Source organism: Dinoponera quadriceps, unplaced genomic scaffold (assembly GCF_001313825.1).
Source record: "Dinoponera quadriceps isolate SergipeBrazil2010 unplaced genomic scaffold, ASM131382v1 scaffold545, whole genome shotgun sequence".
Taxonomy (NCBI): domain Eukaryota; kingdom Metazoa; phylum Arthropoda; class Insecta; order Hymenoptera; family Formicidae; genus Dinoponera; species Dinoponera quadriceps.
Window position 1 is genome coordinate 144106 of NW_014554681.1, and position 19847 is coordinate 163952.

The 19847-nt window shown below is 43.2% G+C and overlaps 1 protein-coding gene across 4 annotated transcripts in view; it reads right to left on the reverse strand.

The window, feature by feature from the left end:
• Positions 1–19847, reverse strand: part of LOC106740836 (catenin delta-2) — a 58918-nt gene that overhangs the window by 24806 nt on the left and 14265 nt on the right. For 3 of the 4 annotated variants that reach the window (XM_014612271.1, XM_014612270.1, XM_014612269.1), the window contains exon 2: positions 2890–2967. In XM_014612271.1, coding sequence (XP_014467757.1) covers positions 2890–2921 — 32 coding nt within the window. In that variant the 5' untranslated portion in view covers positions 2922–2967. Of the gene's footprint in view, positions 1–2889; positions 2968–19847 lie in introns of those variants that run through there. The other variant, XM_014612272.1, reaches the window with a different exon arrangement.

The following is a 19847-nucleotide window of genomic DNA, read 5'->3' on the forward strand; positions in this document are numbered from 1 at the left end:
GAAGAACCGTCGCGTTGCGCATGCAAATGGTATGTAAACCGCGCGAAAACAATTTGACAGAGGAACGACGCGCCACGAGCGACGTTTCGCGATTAACGCATAATGGAAAGCAAACTCCGGCCGTCGGGAAACTAAACGACGAGAACAAAATGAGGAGGCGCGTCCATACATACACTGCGGGAAAATAAACGTAACAACACAGCAGCAGCAGCAACAACAACTACGCGAACTAGAAGCGACGATGATCTCGCGGAGAATGCCGTTAATTGCACTAAGCATTCTTCCCGTTGTCTCGTCGCTGCCTCGTACGCGCAATATACACATACGCACACACACATTCACACACACAGATATGTACAGGCATGCTAAATGATTGCGCAAACATGCGTCGATGCGGCGGACTTACTCATTCCGAAAGAGTTACGTGCGACTTCTCGCGCGTAATTCAGCGCGTTATCAGCCGATTATCGCAACGCGATTATTCATCAAGTATCGGAGAGGCGTGTTCGGAAAATCGCGAATTTTTCTTCCGCATTCTCGCCGATTAGAGCGAATTTCCCGCGACTCGGCGATCCGTATGAATTTCATTAGCGACGCGAAGAGAAAAACAGCAATGCCATCCAGTCACCGGAACAGAAAAAGTGAGATAATGATGGAAAAAATTAATAATCAATTCAAGATCCATATTCTCATATGGGTGAGACCATTTGGAATTGCCATTAAAAATAACGTAATAAATATCGATTTCACGGGGAAATTTTTTAGACGAAAGTTAAATGACTTGGAGGGATTGCATTCTTGCCATCGAATTTTTTTCTATGCGGAGACGTCAAAGTCACATGAAAGTCAATTTCATTTTTTTTAATGGAGTCATATAATTTTGTTAACACAAGTCGATTCCTCTGTTCATTCTTCTCTGTTCTCTTCTGCATATAAAAGTACTAAAATAGGGACATTGAAAAATGAAGACTATTCGAGATCTCATTTTTTCGAAAATCGAAATTTATTACGTTATTTTAGATGGCGATTTTAAATGATCCATCATGTATAAGCAAGAATATATATTCTTATATGAAGATAAAATTTACTTATATGAAGAAATTCTATATAGTTTCACTAAAAATATTATATTCTTGTTATTTAAGAATAAGTTTCATGAATTGAAAAGAAAAAAATATTAATTTTGTTACCTGATTACAATACAATATGATACAATTGATACTAATTGCGATACAATATTAATTTTTTTCTGTGTAATTCTTGGTGGAAAAAGTGACAAAAGGTAACCTTTCCGACATCAAAGTAGTGACCAAAAGTGGCATTTTTCGTCAAATTCGGGGAATAACTGAGGTCATTTAAGCAAAAAAGTAACACTTACTCTTACCTTCTCAGGTTTATCTTTAAATCATTTAACATCTAGTGGAATTTTTTCATAATATGGTTTGAGAATTCATAATAAGGAAAGACCAAGCATGAACGATACAATCGACAGCAGACGAGACGATAAAAAATATACATAGAACATCAATGTTTTACAAATTTAACGGCAATTCAGGAAAAAAAATTGATCATAGTGACCTATTTTGGACGATAGTGAATTTTTCAACGACTTGTCAGGAAAAAATGACGATAAGGTAACTTGAGTGACTGGATGCAAGCATTAAGAGCATCTCGACAATGTTCGTCGGCCATTTTTTTTTCGCCGGACAGATACGAGAGAGATACGTCGTCGATGTTTTATCGATGAAATTAATTTCGTGAGACTCGAATTGTACGTACATACGGGCGGGCGACACACGCATACACGCGTGAGTCGCTTCCGCGTGCACTTACGGCCGGATTAATCGGACGAAATACGCGGCCGCGGACGTGAAATCGATAAGATTAATCTCGTGCGCCGCCACGGTCTCGGAATGACTAACCGCATGATTAATGCATGTTAATCACCTCTGCGTGATCTCAGTGCGAGTTATGTTGTGCTCCTGTCTCTGCTCGATCCGACGGTTCACCAGCCTAATAGTTGATCAATCGCAAAATTATCAATCAACCACACGACCTCGCGCCTACGGAACGCTATTGTAAGTGTGAGTCGTTGTCGTTTGTAACTGTCTTTTTCGCTCAGGTCAAGAGATAATCATCATTATGTGTCATTGGTCGTGTCTTTTCTTCCTCGTTTCTCTCCCTCTTGCGTGTCTTTTCTTCCTCTCTCTTTCGTTTCTTTATTATTTTTCTTTTCTTCCGCCTCTTTTTCCCTTTTTGGCGTACGGAACTTTTTAACTCTCAATTATTAAATATCTCGAGAAGTCTCTTAAATTAAGATTCTGTTAAGACGAAGTTCGGACTCGGAATCCACCGGGGAAATAAGACCTTGTTATCTGTTTGTAGCCCTGAAGCTTAATGCGCGGGTGGACGGGCGCGCACGCCGAAACCTTTTAATCTTCCATGTTAAGTAACTCCGTAATTGCGTCTGAATTATCGCAAAAGGAAAGTCGACGTCAAAGTCGTCGAAGAATAAAGGCCGAAGTTTACTCGCGAGCGTGAGCCTTGTACGAGAAAGAGAGAGGAAGAGAGAATGAGAAAAAGAGAGAGAGGAGAGTCTGTAAACCACGAAGTGGAGCGTTTTCTCTCGATCGAGTGGAGGACGTGGAAACGAATATTCGAAACGCGCGAGATCAGCGCGTTAAAACGTGTGAACGATAATGAGCGGGCGAAATAATGGTTACGGGGAGAATGATGTGACACCACGATGTGAAGTATGCGGTACAACACGTTTATCTTCTCGTCACGCACAACGTGACCAGATAAGCTGAAGAGTGCGTGACAGAGAAAGTTTTCGGCCGCGCGGTACCGATGATCGAAGTTCTACTTAACATAGAGAAAGACACTTACAGACAGGAGTCAACCAGCTGATTATTTGACATACCAGCTGATTTGTGTCTCTCGCTCCCGGGCAGTAGATGATGTCCCCTGAAAGCATGAGAAAAACATGTTCTGAATGAACGTACGTTATTTAAAAACAAACAAACAAAATATCAAACATACGTATATGTTTTTACATATCTAATGTAAAAACATATAATGTAAACACATGATATGTACACTAAAAAAAAAAATTGTTAAAATAAGGGAAATATATTTTATTACATGTATTTTTTTTTATTTAAATAAATATTTATTAGATTTAAAAAAAATTATAAATGTAAAATGTTATTTTTTTAAATCTGTAAAACGACTCGTAAAATCATGAGATTCTAGATTTAAAAAATATAATTTTCTAGTGTACGTTCGTAATATCTTATGTTCGTTTGTCCTTTCATTCTACGCACTTAATACTACTCTGTACCTTATCTTATGTATTTATATTTCTTATCGACATAGATAAGATTTTATCTATAATGTATATTTGTGCATCGAGCGATTTTATCGGTTCGGAATTGAAGGTGAGTCACAAATACGTGCGGCGCGTATAGAAGACACCCGGGCGAAGATTTTCTTACATTCAACCTGACACGTGGCTGTCCGACCTTTCCCCTGTAGATAAACGCGACTCGGAATTGAGTCGCTATTGTGTTTAACATTAACTGCAACGTCAACAGAAGCCGGGAATATCGGCGATGGATTATTTCTGCCGTGTCACCTGCATTTATTTATCATTATTGATCGATGTACGTGTTGGCGACGCTCGCGAGTTATAAATGTCGGCGCGACAACGATTTTCTCGTGATCGTCCGTAGGGGAAATCGAAGTAGGTTTATATTAGGAGCGAATTAATATAGCGTTTCATATTTATATACATAATAATAAAAAAAGCGTTGTGTCAAAAACAACTTATTGGAATTTTGTGTTACTTTAATATGAGGAATGTGTTTAAAAATAACAAATATAATGTCAACGTATTCAATCATATTCATTTGGCCAACATATGTTAACAAGGTGATAATATATTAATTTAACATTACATTTATATATGTTTTAATACATCCCTCATGTTAACTTCATCTGGATAGAAGAGCCTCTAAGACTCTCTTATCGGTAGTGAATATAACGGTAAATAGCCTATTACTTATATTAATGTTATTATTTTACTAAATAAACTGAATTAAAAGAGAAAAAATATTTTAAAATTATTAATTTCAGCTATTCTATATTAAGCTATTCTATATTAAGAGCCTCTGATGTTCTTTTGTCCATTTGTTATAAAATCATTCTGTCCTGACGAAGATTAAAGTAATACAAATTTTCATATGTTAAATCATTTTTAACACAACATTTTTTACTGCGCACTTATTGAGAAAGGAACAATGTGAAAGAAGTCGTTAAATATTCCTTTCGGAACATAGGATTCCTCCGATTTTCATTAAAATCGGAAAAATTTTACGATTAACAAAACGAAAAACAATATTTGAGCAGTCGAATAAATTTCCGAACATTTCGAAATCTTTTCTTAATATTCTCCATCGTGACCGGATAAATCTAAATGACGTGTAATTAATTAAAATAAAGTTTTCTGCAGTTGTGCGATATATTATTTTGCTTAACACGTTCACGCCGGGGTCGATTTTCATGTTTTTCGCTGTGAGGCGGCGCTCGAATTCATGCTGCGCTTCATCTGGCGGCGCCATTCAAATTTCAATTATTTAAATTTTCAACTATACGGCAATTTTTTCCAGTTACTAAACGAACTATATTTTTGATGGTGAGCGATGTCTAAACGAATGTTCAAGCGTGACCCACCGGTGATGCACGCCGCCCGATGGCTCAGTATCGTGTGACCCACCGGTGATGCACGCCGCCAGATGGGACAGTCGAGCGTGACCCACCGGTGATGCACCCCGTCGTGAACGTGTTAATAAAAGTAATGTTCACGTACATTGATGAAATTATTGAAGTCGAAGAAATGATTGAATGGAGCAAGTTTGGTAATTAGGTTTGTTAAGTGCAAAGCGCTGCACGAGTATGTTAGCTCTGTTTCGCGCATGTCGACTGGCTATCGGAGATGTGCTTCCTAGTTTATTGTCTATTGCATACCGGTAGAGAAGCTTGAACTAGTAAGTAACCTTTACAATTATCTGAATTGCTTTAAGATACCTGTACCAAACATACAGTCGATTAATTAATGTAATGAATAGTAGAATTGTTGCCAGTCTCGTTGAAGACTACATAAATGAGATTGTTTATATCAGACAAAGCTATGTAGGTTATATTTTGACAAGCACTGAATAATTTTATTTAATATTTTTAAAATTCTATTTTATTGTCTTATTAGCTTGTAAATGTATGAAGTTTTTTCTCAAACACGATATATTTCACAAGCTTTTTATCGGACAAGAACTTTTAAATTAATCTCATAATAATCGAGAATGTGCGTTCTCAATTATTATTTATTATCATTACATATTTATTCTTCCTTTTTTATTTATTATTATTACATAATTATTATTATATTAGTATGTATCTCTTGAATAATTCTGCTTTGAATATATGTTATATAATTACTAAATAATTTCAAACATATATACATTTCCCGATATAATCATAATTACATATAATACTAACGCTTCGGCATATTCACACAAGTGCTCCACGTTCGTATTTTGGTTATTATAGACGAAACTATACACAGATTACAGGATTTTTGTAGCATAAAAGCATAGAGGAAAGTTGTTGCTATCATCATGCGGAAAAAAAAGTTTGGCTGAATTTATCTGGCAATGGACAAACCAAACACGTTTTGACCGAAGGAAACAGAATTTCTAAAAGAACCGAATTTTATTTGTAAAAACCAGAAATTTGGTTTTCTTCAGCCGAAATGCATTTGGTTCGCTCATAGTCAGGTGAATTCCACCGAACTTTTTTCTCGTGCGTCGTTTAGTCAATCACAACAATTAGTTGTCTGAAAAGTTTTAACACCTAAATTCTGAAAAGTCACCGAACCTACACGTTCCAGTCTCTCCTACTATTTTTCTCCGAGGATTTCTTCTGAGAGAGAAAAAGTGGAGCTTCGTGCGGGAAAAATTTTAATCTGCCCTCATTTTCGCCCCGTTTCTTTTCTTTCTTCACGACGAGTCCACGCCCCATCCGCCCGGCGGGACACTGCGTTGCGCGTCGGGACACTCTGTATTTCCATCGTCGACAAAGGGGATCTTTTTAATTCGCCACTTAACACGTTTGAGCCCTTCCGGGCCTCGATTAATTTCTCGCCCGGGCGCTCTTCTATCGCGCGCTTTCCGATTTACTGCGGATTTTCCGGCCGGCTGCGAAAACCCCGTCGTAAATTAGCGCCTATTGAACGAGGAGAAGCGAGAGGAGGGTGCCGGCACTGAAAATCGTGTCGTTCGCTTTCGAGATGATACGTGACGTTCGATCGCGGCTCGCGAAAATAGACGTGGGAATAATTAAATCGAGGCGATGGCGCGATTCCTTCGCCCAGAAAGGGGTCCATCGACTTCGACCGAAACGAGGGCGGTGTCGCGGACAATTTTCGAGGCAGCCGAGCGAGTTTCACGAGCGAAATTACATTACATTAGGTGTGTACGTAAGTTTTAGTCCTTTTCTGCAAATCTTCGCTTTATTTCCGCGAAATTACTTGAAAAAAAAAAGAAAAAAAAAAGAGAAATCAGAAGAAATCAGAAGTCGATGGCGCTTTCGCAGAATGTTTAGTTATTAAAAAATTAATAAATGATAAGTCTAGTTATGACAAAAAAAAAAGGAGAGACGAGTGAGTTGGAGACGGTAGAATCAATCGGCGCGGAAAGGGCGAGATCGTGACGCGCGACGGGGAGAAAGAGGAAACAGGCGGTGGGGGGCGGACGGAGGAAGGACGGGTCGTGGTGGTACGGGGACGATAATTAATTTATGCCCCAAATGCTTTATTAATGAACGCACTTGATTGCTAGCAGCGGAACGAACGAATATGAACGAACGAACGAATGATGAACCAACGTTGCCGCGAGGTGGAAAAATAACGAACCCCGGTTATTTCGGTTATCATTCGCGATGAGTGTTGTGTATTAGCGAATATTGTGCGAATTCGCGATTAATAACACGTTAATTTGCGAGCGGACGGCGCTTGTCCCCTCCCCGGTCCGTCCATGGCATCACGAAATTTTTCAGCGATCGGATCGAACGTCGTTCTATCTCCCTCTCGCTCTCTCTCTCTCTCTCTCTCTTTCTCTCTCTCTCCCTCGTGCAATTATCGTCGCGCTTTCTTCGCATCTCTTTCCTCTCCCCTCCTCCCGACGCGCTTTCCGCAATTTACACTACACTTTAACAATACACTTATTACCCCTCCGGACGATTATTTCATTATTAACGATAATCTGCACGAGTTACCGCAGATATTACAATTTTCGTGCGTCGTTGTTCATGCAAACGCAGGACGCTTAAGGATTCATTAAGTCGTTAGAGACGGGAGAGATCGCGGGATAAGTGGAGGGATTATAAAGGCGCGCGCTCGACTACGACGATTCACGTTGAATTAATAAAACGTCATCGCGGAGGCATCGCGGAGACGCTCGTTATATGCATACATATGTACGTGTCTATATATATATTAACAATCGCGCGGATACGCACACCGGACTGGAAGCGGAAACGGAAAGGGACATACAGAGCGGAAGGCAGTGAAGGGCATCGTTTATCCTCCTCCTGACCGCCCTGTCGTGAGAGAGAAGGGGGGGGGGCACCGGGAGAAAAATTGTGGATCGACCGTGCATTACCGTAAAGTCATAATGCGGAAATTTAATATACACCCCGAAAGGGTATTAATTACATGAATAAACGATACGGTGCGTCCGCGCGCGCGACAAAGAGAGAGAGAGAAAGAGAGAGAGAGAGAGAGAGAGAGAAAGTCTGCGATATATAGTATAACGCGGCTCGCCCGCGGAACAGTTGAACCGTTAATTACAATGCGAATATATCCACCGGCGTTAATTTAAAATTACTATTAACGTGCGCCCGGCGCTGCCGCAATGATAGAAAAGCCATTCGGATCGTCGCACTCGGACAATAATGAGGAATAACGCGGAAAATATGGTGGCCGGAGGAGGACGACGACTCGAGAAATTCATACAGGGTGTCCGTGAAAACGACGTTCGTCTTCGTCGAAAATCTTTGTTTTCTTTTTCCTTTCTCTTTTTATTGTTGCGAGGAACACCGTCGAATTCTAGGTGGTCGAATTGGTACGGCGGCCCGCCCGGTTAGAACTTGGGAAAAAACTTCCTAAGTAAACGTACGTTTTTTTTCCTCCAGAAAGCAAGATGTCACATACCAGACATACACATATTTTTTACGTTTCTGACGTCACACATAATGTGTATGTTCGTAGTATCCTACGTTCGTTTGTCTTTTCACACATGATATTATTTTGTATTTTATCGATGTTTGGAAGACAAGACTTCATCAGTCATACAAGAATTTTGTTACACGTCTAATGTCACAAGGGAGATCCTGATTCGACTGACTCCTGACTGAGGCAGTTCTTTTCGCAGCATCCAATATAAATTAAAAAATTAAAAACATTGTGGGAGCTGGATTAATAAAGGGAATTATATTAAAATAACGGGAATAAAGGATACGCTTGACGCGTGTACAGATTTTCCGCACACGCAGACCGGATAATGATCTGAACGTACACAGAAAAAGAAACGCTAGATTTAAGTAAATAATTACTCCGATACTCTTTAGCAAGTTTTCATTCGGATCAAGTAATATTTACTTGATTCAAGAAAATATTTTCCATGTAAATTATCCGAGTAAAAATTTGCTAAGGGATATTTGAGTGATTATTTAATTGAATCTGGCACTTTCTCTCTCTCTCTCTCTCTCTCTCTCTCTCTCTCTCTCTATCTCTTTGTGTGTGTGTGTGCGTGTGCGTGCGTGCGTGCGTGGGTGGATGCGTGCGCGCGTTATTCCACGTTAAAGTATTATATTCTTCCAGGCAAATTAATATTTGGCAATATTAATATTTTTTTAATGGCACTCTAACATTACCCGTGCTTTGGCTCTTTATGGCCTCATATATTCCTTATTATTTTTCGAAGCAGTCTTACTTAATTTCTTTTCTTCTTTTTTTTGTTTTACGAGATAATCATACTGTCTGAGACGAAACGTTGAACGGCGCTCGCTCGGCACTTTTTCTTTTTCGTAATTCCACGAATAATTTACCGATGATTTATTCAGAGTCCGCGACAGCCGTGGATTCGAATATGACGTAGGATTGACTAAGATTACCCTCGAACTTCTAAGGGTAGGAAAAACCATTCATGTTATATATTCTCCGAACGATAATGGGAGATAACGTACGGAATTGGCAAACAAGGAGCCCGGGAAATAGACGGCCGCCTAGACGACCTCGTCCTTAATTTATTTAAGACCCGCCATGTTCCTCGAGATTCGGGTATAGATGGAGGTTGACGTATCGCTGAGAATTTATGAAAATTATCCCCGAGAAATGCTCTCCCGACACATGAAAGAAATTAACGTCAGATTATATTTATATTATTTATCAATTATCTTTTCTTACGCCGAAATATATCGTGATTCTCTAATTATAGAAAATATCGCAGCAGTTGCAGAAAACAAACAATTTTCTCCTTTCGGTATATTTTAGTACCGTTTGAAAAGATCGTAGGAAAAACGTGCCGGCAGCAAAAAATTCGCACCGTCATTGATCATTTCCATCGCGCCGATCGTCGGCGCTCTCGTTTCGTTCGACAACCCGGCGATTTTCGTTCCATCCGGCAATCCGCTTCGCATTGGTAATTCTCGCGGCGTTCAGTTGCACGCGAAACGACCGACAAAGCGACGTAGTAGCTCACCGACCGTTCTGTTCTCCGATGGCAGTCTGGTGAATTCGATTTATTTTTTCATATGTCACAGATTCGCGAGCGCGAATTTTCTCGCCCGCCTTCTTGGCGGCGCGACGAAAAGCCGAGTAAGCGAGAATCGTTCCGGCGACGTACTCGAAATTCGAAGATCCTTCGGAACGATGTCCGCGCAACAGTCCGAGCACGTCGCGGTCTTTTCGAGATCTACCGGCTACCGATCGTCTGTCTTTTTCTGCAAGTTTCGTGAATGAGAAGCTGACTCGATCGGCGAACTATTCGATAAGTTTTCCACCTTGCCGCGAAGAATATCCTGATTAGTGCGGCTAATGAAGAGCTCGTGACCTCTCCTTCATATATTTTAGTTAACAGTTGCAAGAGCTCGTAAAGTAATAGATGGCTCTAGCAGCGACCTAGGAATTGTTTTCCTTTTAGTTGTTTTTTAATTTTTAAATATTGCCCATACTGAATCAGAGTTGATGATTGACAATTCATACTCCCGAACAAAACGTCACGTTTAACGCGATTGAAGACAGAAGCAGATGAAGTTCGTCTTCGCCACTGCATGCTTTCTATAATACAGTTATTTTATACGTGTGTATGTGTGGTACATTTTCATTACTATCTTATTATTTCCCACCGCTATTTCTTAACGATCTGTCCGCTATATTGCTAAATATCATTCTTTTTCACATCGTCCTTTATACAAATTCCTATTTTTCTATAAAAAATTATCTTTTTGTATCGTCTAATAACTAAAGAGTATTTCCATTAATAAAATGAAGATTATGATGATGATGATGATTGTGAAAATGACAATTCCAGTGAGATCGGTTCATTTTTCACTTCAGCGTCTTCACACTTGATAAGCGTGCTTTAATGATCTTTAGGCGCTGATTACGACTGATCAATTTTAGACAATGTTCTCGATAAACCTGACATCTTGTATTTCTAAATTCACTGACGACGCGCCGGTCCAACGATCAATACGTATTGTTTAACAAATAGCATGGTCCGATCTATTATTCCGAGCGAGTGTTTTCGATCGAAAATTGCATTATACGATTGGATCTGTTTTCGCAACTGAACTGCGACCGACAGAACAAATATCTCGATGAGTGAGCGAGACTCGTGGTTTTCTCGCAGGCCGACTTACCCGGGCGGAAAATCTCGCGGCACCGGGGGAGGCGTCTCCGTCGTCCGCGGGTCGCGCGACTTCTTAATTAAATTCGCATCGATTAATCCGGCGGTCGAAGCGCGGGGCAAGTTATATAAATTCGCGCGCTTCGGTTTTCTCTCCCGTGGATCCCGCGTGATTCCCGTTCAATTCGCACGTTTATTAACGATTAATGTCTCCAATTCCCGATCATTCGTGAAAAATTGTTATTAATTGATCAGAGACGTATTTACATGACGATCGATTTATGTATCGTTAAACGGAGATTTATGTATTTATCGACTGCGGGGAAATTAATAATCATACGACGGTTAAATTGCATTATGCATTCGTTCGTTTTCGAAGCCGCCGGCGGATTATTTCGATGCGGCTGATATTTCCCAGGTCGCGTCACCGCCCAGGGTTTCCTTCGTACCGAAGGGACTCCTGCGGCGAAAATTAAAAATCGACCCGGTCACCGCAAAAATAGCTCGCCGACGACGTATCTCCGGCCAATTCCGGGACAATTCGCGCTTTCCTCCGCCGCGCGTATCTCTCTCTCACGGGAGCGCGCGCTTTCGCTACTTCATTATCCTTTTCTCTTCTCACCGCGAGCGCGAATCGGGACGGCAACAATTAAGCCCCGTGCGCGTACGCGCGTGCGCGCAGCGATACAGGTTGCGATTAGAAATTAGTATTTTTCCGGCCTTTGTCCGCGCGGATCTCGTTTCATTTATTCCGCTCTGGGAAGAGTCCACGGCTGCGAAATTAGTGCGCGAGTGGAAAGTCCGAAGATTCGTCGACGAAATCGCGCGAGAAGTAACGAAGCGAGGGGGAAAAGGCGCGCGGAATGATAAAAAATTACAGGAGGAAGAAAGAAAGAAACAAGAATGTGTCGCCCATTAATTATCGACGTACTTTCAATGGCGCATCAAAGATGCCAACTCATTCTCTCATTAACAATTTAGTATTTATCAAGCAATATTACGTTCTTACACATTTATTTCAATACCTAGACCAATAAATGTTAATCTGAAACGAAGCTGAGATAGATATGTGCACACAATATATATGCGTAAACACAAAAATATTGTTATATTTTATTTTTCTTATTAACGCTATATATTATGCGGCAATGAGTTAAATATTTCAATATATACGCAGCGCGAGCTTCATCGAATTCTTATCAAACTCATTTCACTTTATCACTTCTTTTAAAGAGCGAAATAACTCTTCATCCGGGCTCTGAATTACCGGCAAACTTTTCGTGTCACCTTTGAATGCAATGTAGGTCAATTTGCAACTTTTTCATAATTTCTTCATTTTGACTCATGGGAAATACATCTTCGAGACCAACAAACGGAATAAGTCACGAACGGGTAATCCGCTGAGAATCTTATCAGGATCCTCGCGTTGCGGTAAATTCCTTTCTATTCGCTCCGAGCCCGGCGCGTCCTCCGCCGAAGTTCGTTTCGCTCAGACCGGAAACAACGACGCGACAACGCATCGAGGCGGATTAATTATTCGCGTTAACGAGTATCCCGGCGTCGCTCGATATTTAATACAGCTTTGGAAACGCCAAACGTCCTTTGCACGATAGGAGGCTAGGTTTGTCCCGGGTCGGTGATCCTCTCCCGCACGGTGCAGCGACGCGGACACCCACCCCCGGCGGGGGAGCCGCCGGACGATGCCGTTAAAGAGGGATTTTCGGCGAATCGCGCTCCCCTCGATTCTTTTTCCACTTCTTTCTCCCTTTCTCTTCGGGGTTTCGATATTTTTCCGTCCAGTCGCACGCGGCGCACACGTCCTTCTAACGAGCACGGGCGCGTGTGTGGGGTGGCTGGTCGGTCGAACGTAAAATAAAGATCTCGTCGGGTGATAATGGTCGCAGGACGGACGCGCGTATGTAAATACGATCGCGTAATTATACGTGGTGGAGGTGGAAGGGGCGGGGAGGGGGGAAGGAGAAGCGGCTCGAGGACGAGAGGGTGAAGGTGACGCGGGTGGACGGGGATCAGCGGGAATTCGCGAAAGGCCGCAACGTGTAATTTATATCCCCCTCCCCGCCCTCCTTTTTCCGTCCACGCCGACTCCTTAGATCTCATTTGCGAAATAGTACGTACTCTCGATCTGTGTCCGCATACAAACTCGCATAATCGCGCTTTTATCTCGCGGCCGGGTCGCGCGGGCCCGGCGAGAAATCTAAATGGCCCGAGAAAGCGTGCGGGTTGTTGCTAGTACGCTCATTGTAATCTCCTCTTCATCGCTGCGCGGCTTTTTTTCCCCTCGCGTTAGATTTTCCACCGTTCGTTCGCGGAATCGCGTAATTTCTCGTGACAACGTCGCGTATCGCGCGCAAATAGGCCGGAAGCTTATTTATCTACTTTTTTGTACGCGCAAAAGAGAAAGAGCGGAGTAGAGAGAGAGAGAGAGAGAGATGAACTGGAAATGAACTTCGCAGCGCGAAGTGTTTTCCTCCAAATGGCGAACTTCGACGTGTTCGACCTCGTTAATGTTTCAGACTTCCCTGAAATACAAAACGGCGATCGGCTCGGATCAAATTCAAGGTATTAATAACATTTAGTCTCGTCTCTGCGCACATATGTATCAAAATTTACACGTCGAGGGCACATTTATACGTTCTCTCCGTAAAATGCTAAATTTGTGCAAAACCGACGAGTTTGACAAATCGATTTTCCGCTTGGAGAAGGAAGAAAGAGAGAGAGAAGGATCTCGATTTCGCGACTCGATTAACGTCTCCTCCGTTCGATCAAACGTCCGGCTATGCAATCACAGCTGACACGGCCAAGATTATCCCCTTGTGCGTAACTTTTTTCTGTTTATTCCACGGACGAAACGCGCGTGCGCGCGCGTTGGATTAATTGGCAGCGGGCGGAAGGCCGCGTAATCCTTCCGCCGAGCGGAGCGCGAGCCGGATGCGCGGATCGGGATTGGCCGCGGCAAATCGCAGGGAAAAACACGGGAAAATCTCGGGTCCTTCGGAGATGAGCTCGACGGCGCACGGGACGACGAAAAAACGTGCCGACGCGCATTATATCGGTGATCGATGCGCGCCGCTCGAGCCGACAGAAGAGAGAACGCGCGCGCCTGCCCGCTCGATAAGAGCAATCTGTTCCGCTTCGAGCTATCCGTCACTCGGGGGTGCAGAGAGAGAGAGAGAGAGAGAGGGAGAGGAAGGGCTGACGGGAGAGGACCGTGTGGCTCGAAAATCCCCCGGTAAATCTCGCGCAATCGAGTCCACGTCGAATTCGCATCGCGATCATTCGCGTCTCTTTTATGTCCTCTCCTCCCCTCTCCTTGCTCTCTCTCTCTCTCTCTCTCTCTCTCTCTCTCTCTCTCATTCTCTTTTTCCCTCGCGCAACGTCATAAATTTCCGTCTCCGAATTATGACGCCCGCGAAAAATCGACGCGCCGAAAACGAGCGAAACTTCGCCGACGCGTCGCGCATCGTTATCCTTCGTTTCTTCACTCTTTTATTTTTCGCGGTCTTTTCTCTTACTTCTTCCTTCTTCTTTTTTAAACACGATGACGCGACGTTCGGCGATTGTTCGTCATTACGCGAAAATATCGACGGGCGTATCCGTCCGGGATGTTTCCCTTCTCTTTTCCATTTTCCTTCTTTTACCTTCCTTTCGTTCTCCGTTCGTGATTAACGTTTCTCCCTGTGGCTTCTGCCATTGTTGCCGCGGATAATTAAACCGATCCGTAATTGACCAGTCCGAGGAATTAATTAATTTACTTTTTGCTCCGCGCGCGGTGCACGAGCAACGTTGTATCGAAATTGGAGAGATACAGCGGAGAGCGTACGAAGGAAGCGTCTCGCGTGTCTCTCTTTTTTGGGAACATCTCAACGCCGACAGAAAAATTACCCGCGCGAGAAACAATTCCGTCCGAATTGTACCGCCGCGTGTATGGAACCGAGTATTTTCATTTGTATCGCTTTATATCGAGGGGATTTCGCGGCAACGTTCTTTTTTCTTCGCCTCGCAAAATTATCCCGGCGAAATGCGTTTCTTTCTCCTCTTCTTATCCGCAGCATCCCGATCGATCCGCGGTCATTAGCCCTGTTTCTAACTACGTCCCCTCGTTTCAGTTCATCATTTTCGACGCTGATTTTTCTATCGTTTCAGCTGCCACGTCAGGTCGCCGGCCCACAGCTCGGACTTGTCCGCGAACGGACTCGTCCGGGGCCGCGCGCGTCGGCTTCAAAATAGACTCGCGTCTATCTATCCGTCCGTCCGCGTAATTAAACCCGTAGAATCCGCGACGTCGGCTCCTCCTCGCGACGGGAAAAGGGAAAACGTCGGAGGAAAACTCGTTTTTCGTCCGGCTTTCCTTGCCGGCGCAATTGAGTTCGCACGTTGGCGGGGATACCATCAATCAATCGCACGTTCGAGGAACTATCTTGCGATCGATGCCAGCCCTTCCGATGTCCGGCTTTCTCTCTCCCTCCCCCCTGACTTTCCCCCGCTCTTTCTCTTATTTGCTCTCTTCTCCCCCCCCCTCTCTCTCTCTCTCTCTCCCTCTCCCTCTTTAATAAGTTGCTTAACATTTACATACGGAAAAAAATCTGATTTCATTAACCGGAAAGTGAACAACCAGACGCGTTTTGGCTGAAGGAAACAGAATTTTCGCACGGCAAAAAATTAAATCAAGAATAAATCTGAGTAAGAAATTTTAGTTCTAGTTTAAGTCGAATCTCGAAAATTTTCCAATGTGCTCCTTTGGTGCTACAAATGAGGAAGTTATTGCCGTTTTCTCCACTTCTCCATTTGTGGAATTTAAAATTTCGACTCGGGAATATTCTCATATAAGAAAAAATATTATAATCTTCTTAGAAGATTCTCAATCTTAAATTGAATTCAAGTAATACTTGCGTCAATATAAATTCAATTCGATCAAGACTAAAAGTCTTCTAAGAAGATTATGATGTTCTTGCTTATATATAAGAATATCTATTCTTGATTTAAGACTGACTTTTTTCCGTGTGGTTTCTTATTCTAACTAGAAATTCTGTTTCCATCAATCAAACCGCGTCTGGTTGTTCCCTCTTTCTGGCTAATGCAACCAGATATTTCTTTCCGTGCAGTATTCTAACCTCAGATATATACCATCTTATTTAGCTTGCTTCTTTCACTTCCCTCCCGCCTCCCGCACAGAACTGAGAAATCGAGACCGTTGTTTTCTACTTCTTGCATGTCGCACTTCTACTTTTTAGAACTTGTTCCAGAGTTCAGCTATCGCTTTTCGGAACTCATTCCCTCCTGGGATCAGAAATTCCGAGTCGACCTGCCAATTTAAATCCAGACTCTTGAACCGTTTGAAAAGGTTATCCACACAACGTGTACATTCATAAACCGTCTTTCCGTTAATAAAATGTATCTCTTACGCATTTTCTTATCACAGCACTATCAGAGTTACCCGTTATTGTATATGTAAACATATTTCCCTTTTTCTCCTTTTATCACTAACATCGTTAATAATAAATTCTCTTTCAATTCTCACATAAGAAGTTCTCATATAAGAAGAAGTCTCTAACAACTCACGAACTGATCTTGCAGCGTTCTCAGAGGACTTTTGCCTTAGAATAATTAATAAAAGCTTTTATCTATCTATCTTCCTCTCATTCCTTTATACTATCGCATTCCTCGGCAGCGTCGTGATATCGACACCGGCGACGACTCTGTCAGACATCGTTGTACAGTTTCGATATCTCTCCCCCGTCTGCTTTAATGTACACGCAAAATCGACGCCAACTTCCCAACAACGTTGAATGCAACAACGCGAGAACATGACGTCGCCGTCTCGTCGACGTGTTTGTTCCAATTTTGCGCGGAATCCGTCGATTCCGCGAGCACGCTGCTCGCTTCCGCAACCCCGCTTCTCCGCCGCGTAAATTCAGGACCGACGAAAGGGGAGATTAAGTCCCGGCGCGCTCCTCGCGTGCCTCGCGTCTTAACGAGATTTATTTCGTTTGGAGTTACTTAAAGCGCCGGAAGCGTCTTAATCCTCGGGATCCTGTCGCGATTACGCGCGCGAGGTCCTTTGACGGCCGCTCGCGACCTTTGTGTGCACGCGCCACTTCCCCCCCCCCCCTCCCACAACCCTTTTCTCTCTCCCGCTTCTTCTTTCGGCGCGACTCTTTGACATTCGTCTTGGGATGTCTTTGAGTTTAAGGGCTGTTGATCCAAGGTCCACGTGAGATTACGCGCGGAACGATTCCTCTTTCTTTGTCCTTCTCTCTCTTTTCCTCTCGTTAACTCGCATTCATCTTTAAGAAAGCCTGAGCTCTGCGAAAATCCTCTGGAAATCCTTAGTCGCGCGTAACCGAGGGAGAGAAAAAGATCGCCGAAAGAGCGGCTGATTTTTTTCGGACGGGAAAATGATCAATCGCAAATATCTGCTTCTACATATTCATAACATTTATAACTACAATATTCACGGTATGTATTGTAATGCAAATTTAGAATGCAAAGTATAATTAATATTTGTTGCATTAATATTTATAAAGCTCACATATAATGAGGGGAATATTATAAATCGTACTAAATCATACAGCGACGTTAAATCACACTCCGGCCCGACGACGTCTCTCATTCCTCCTCATCCTCCTCTTTAACAGCGCGGTATTTTCGCGCAATGCGCTTCGCTTTATTTCACGTCAGACCTCGAGCGACGAGAGGGGCAGGGTGGGACGTTCTCTTGCGAGGGAAAGCTTGGAAAAAGGGGGCGAGCACGCGGGAGGAAAGTACGAGCGGAGAGAAGGAGGAGAGCGCGGCAAGGAGGAGCGCAGAACGCATCGCGGCGTGTCGCGCGAAGAGCAGCGGAGCTCTGGCTAAAGGGTGACGAAGAATACCGCGGGGAAGAACAGACGAGAGGGCAAGACGAGAGGAGAGCAGAAGGAGGGGGAGGAAGCGCGGGACGCAGACGGTATCGCGAGGGAATGAGAACTCCGCGCCGCAACCTCGTTCTCCATTCCGGCAGCGACGCGCAGCGGCGTTGAAAAGCTGCTCGTCGCCCTTTCTGATCTTCTTCTCTTTCTCACTTCCTCTTCCCCTCTCTCTCCCCGTCCCCCTGTCTGTTTCACTGTCTCGTACTCGCTCCCTTTCTGTTGTCAGAAACCGGGTGATCGTGAGCGTGCGTTGCAAAACGCGCGCACACCATCGCGTCTCTGGAAATATATTTCGCGCGATGATTTTCTCCATATAGCATACACACGAGCAGAGACTAATAATGGGCTGGGTTAAAAGGTGAATTAGGTGAGAGGGGTTAACGGTTGACGGTTGAAAATAGAACGAATCGTAGTGATAGTAGTAGTAGTAGTGGAGTAGATTCGATCCGGAGAGAATGCATCACGACGTCAGAATGTCGAGACGAATTTTAAGAGCGGAATATTAGTTCTCTGCGCGCTCTCCGTTTTCTGTCCGTTCTCGGCTTCGAGGTTTGACCTATTTTTATTTTTAAAACACGATAACGCCCGTAACGCTTTCAAATTATGCCACTTTGTCGATCCTCCATTTTCCAATGGGTATTTGTACAGCGTAACGGTACGAGCGCATTCGATCGAGACCGTATATTACACAGCATATCGGCGTCCCCTGCGTCGCGGCCCCGGACGCAGTCAACATGTTGCGTACGACACGAGAATAGAACGGTGGAGTTAATGGAAGAGAAAAAATCAGAAACACACATTTACATTAATAACTGTGTATGATAATAATCGTGATTCGTGCGACGAGACACGAGAAATAAAAAGGGAATAGCCGTGAGACTAACATTGAATTGTAAAATACACTGTAATTAATTATAATAAATTGTCATAAATTGTAATATTAACAGTAGTAAGTTATTTTAAGCCGTCGTATCAATTATAGATGAGTGTAAACCGTAAGCAATTCAAGCTTATAATTGGACAAATTAATTCTGTAACGGCAAGGTGGATTTTTAAGGTATCCAAGAAAGTGAGGTCCGATCCAAGTTCTGTTTCGTTAATTTTCCATGTAATGTACAAAATAGATAAAAAAATAAATAATAACATGAAACATAATTATGTGATCATTGTGCGTTTTTCGTTTCGAGTATTCGGTGATTGGAGGTAAGGGATTTCCCGCGAATGAACGATTACATTGAAAAGAAGATTTGGTAATAAGTAACAAAATTTGATGAATATTTGCCGACCAAATATTTGATTGCTGCAACCAAGTAATTTAGCCCCGTGTACAGTATACAGTACTATATATATACTGTATATACAGTATTGTAGTTTCGTACATTGTATATTTAGTGTGTAGAACTAAATTATTTGGTTGCGGTAATCAGATATTGGTCGGCAAATATTCGCCAAATTTCAACACCAATTAGTAATTGTTTTTTTTTTCAGTATAAACTGAAGAACGAATAAAGACGGCGAAAAATCGTACACTTCGATCATAAAGACGGAGAGAGTGTGTATCGTACATATGTAGGCAGCATGTATGCCGGTCTCTCGACGCGGTGTCGTCCAAGTTCTCGTCATCGGTCGATTAAACGATCGATGCGGAGTCGGTCGCGCGCGAATGTAGAGACGGTGGTTTGCGGAGGCCGTGGCGCGTCTATAAATCTGCTCGCGGAAAAGCGACGTTCCACGCCCGGCCGAGAAAAATGACGGAGTCGGTGCGGCATTGCATCCCCCACCTCCGCCACCCCTTCCTCAAAGCCCTCCCTCTCTCTTGTCCTCCTCTCTTTTCTGCCTGGCAAAGATCCCCCATCTCTTCGCTCCCTTCCGCTAATCTTTCCGTCTCTTCGACTCGCTCCCCCTTCTTTCCGCGCTGTCGTGTTCTCGCCCCCCCCCCCCCCCCCCCCCCCCC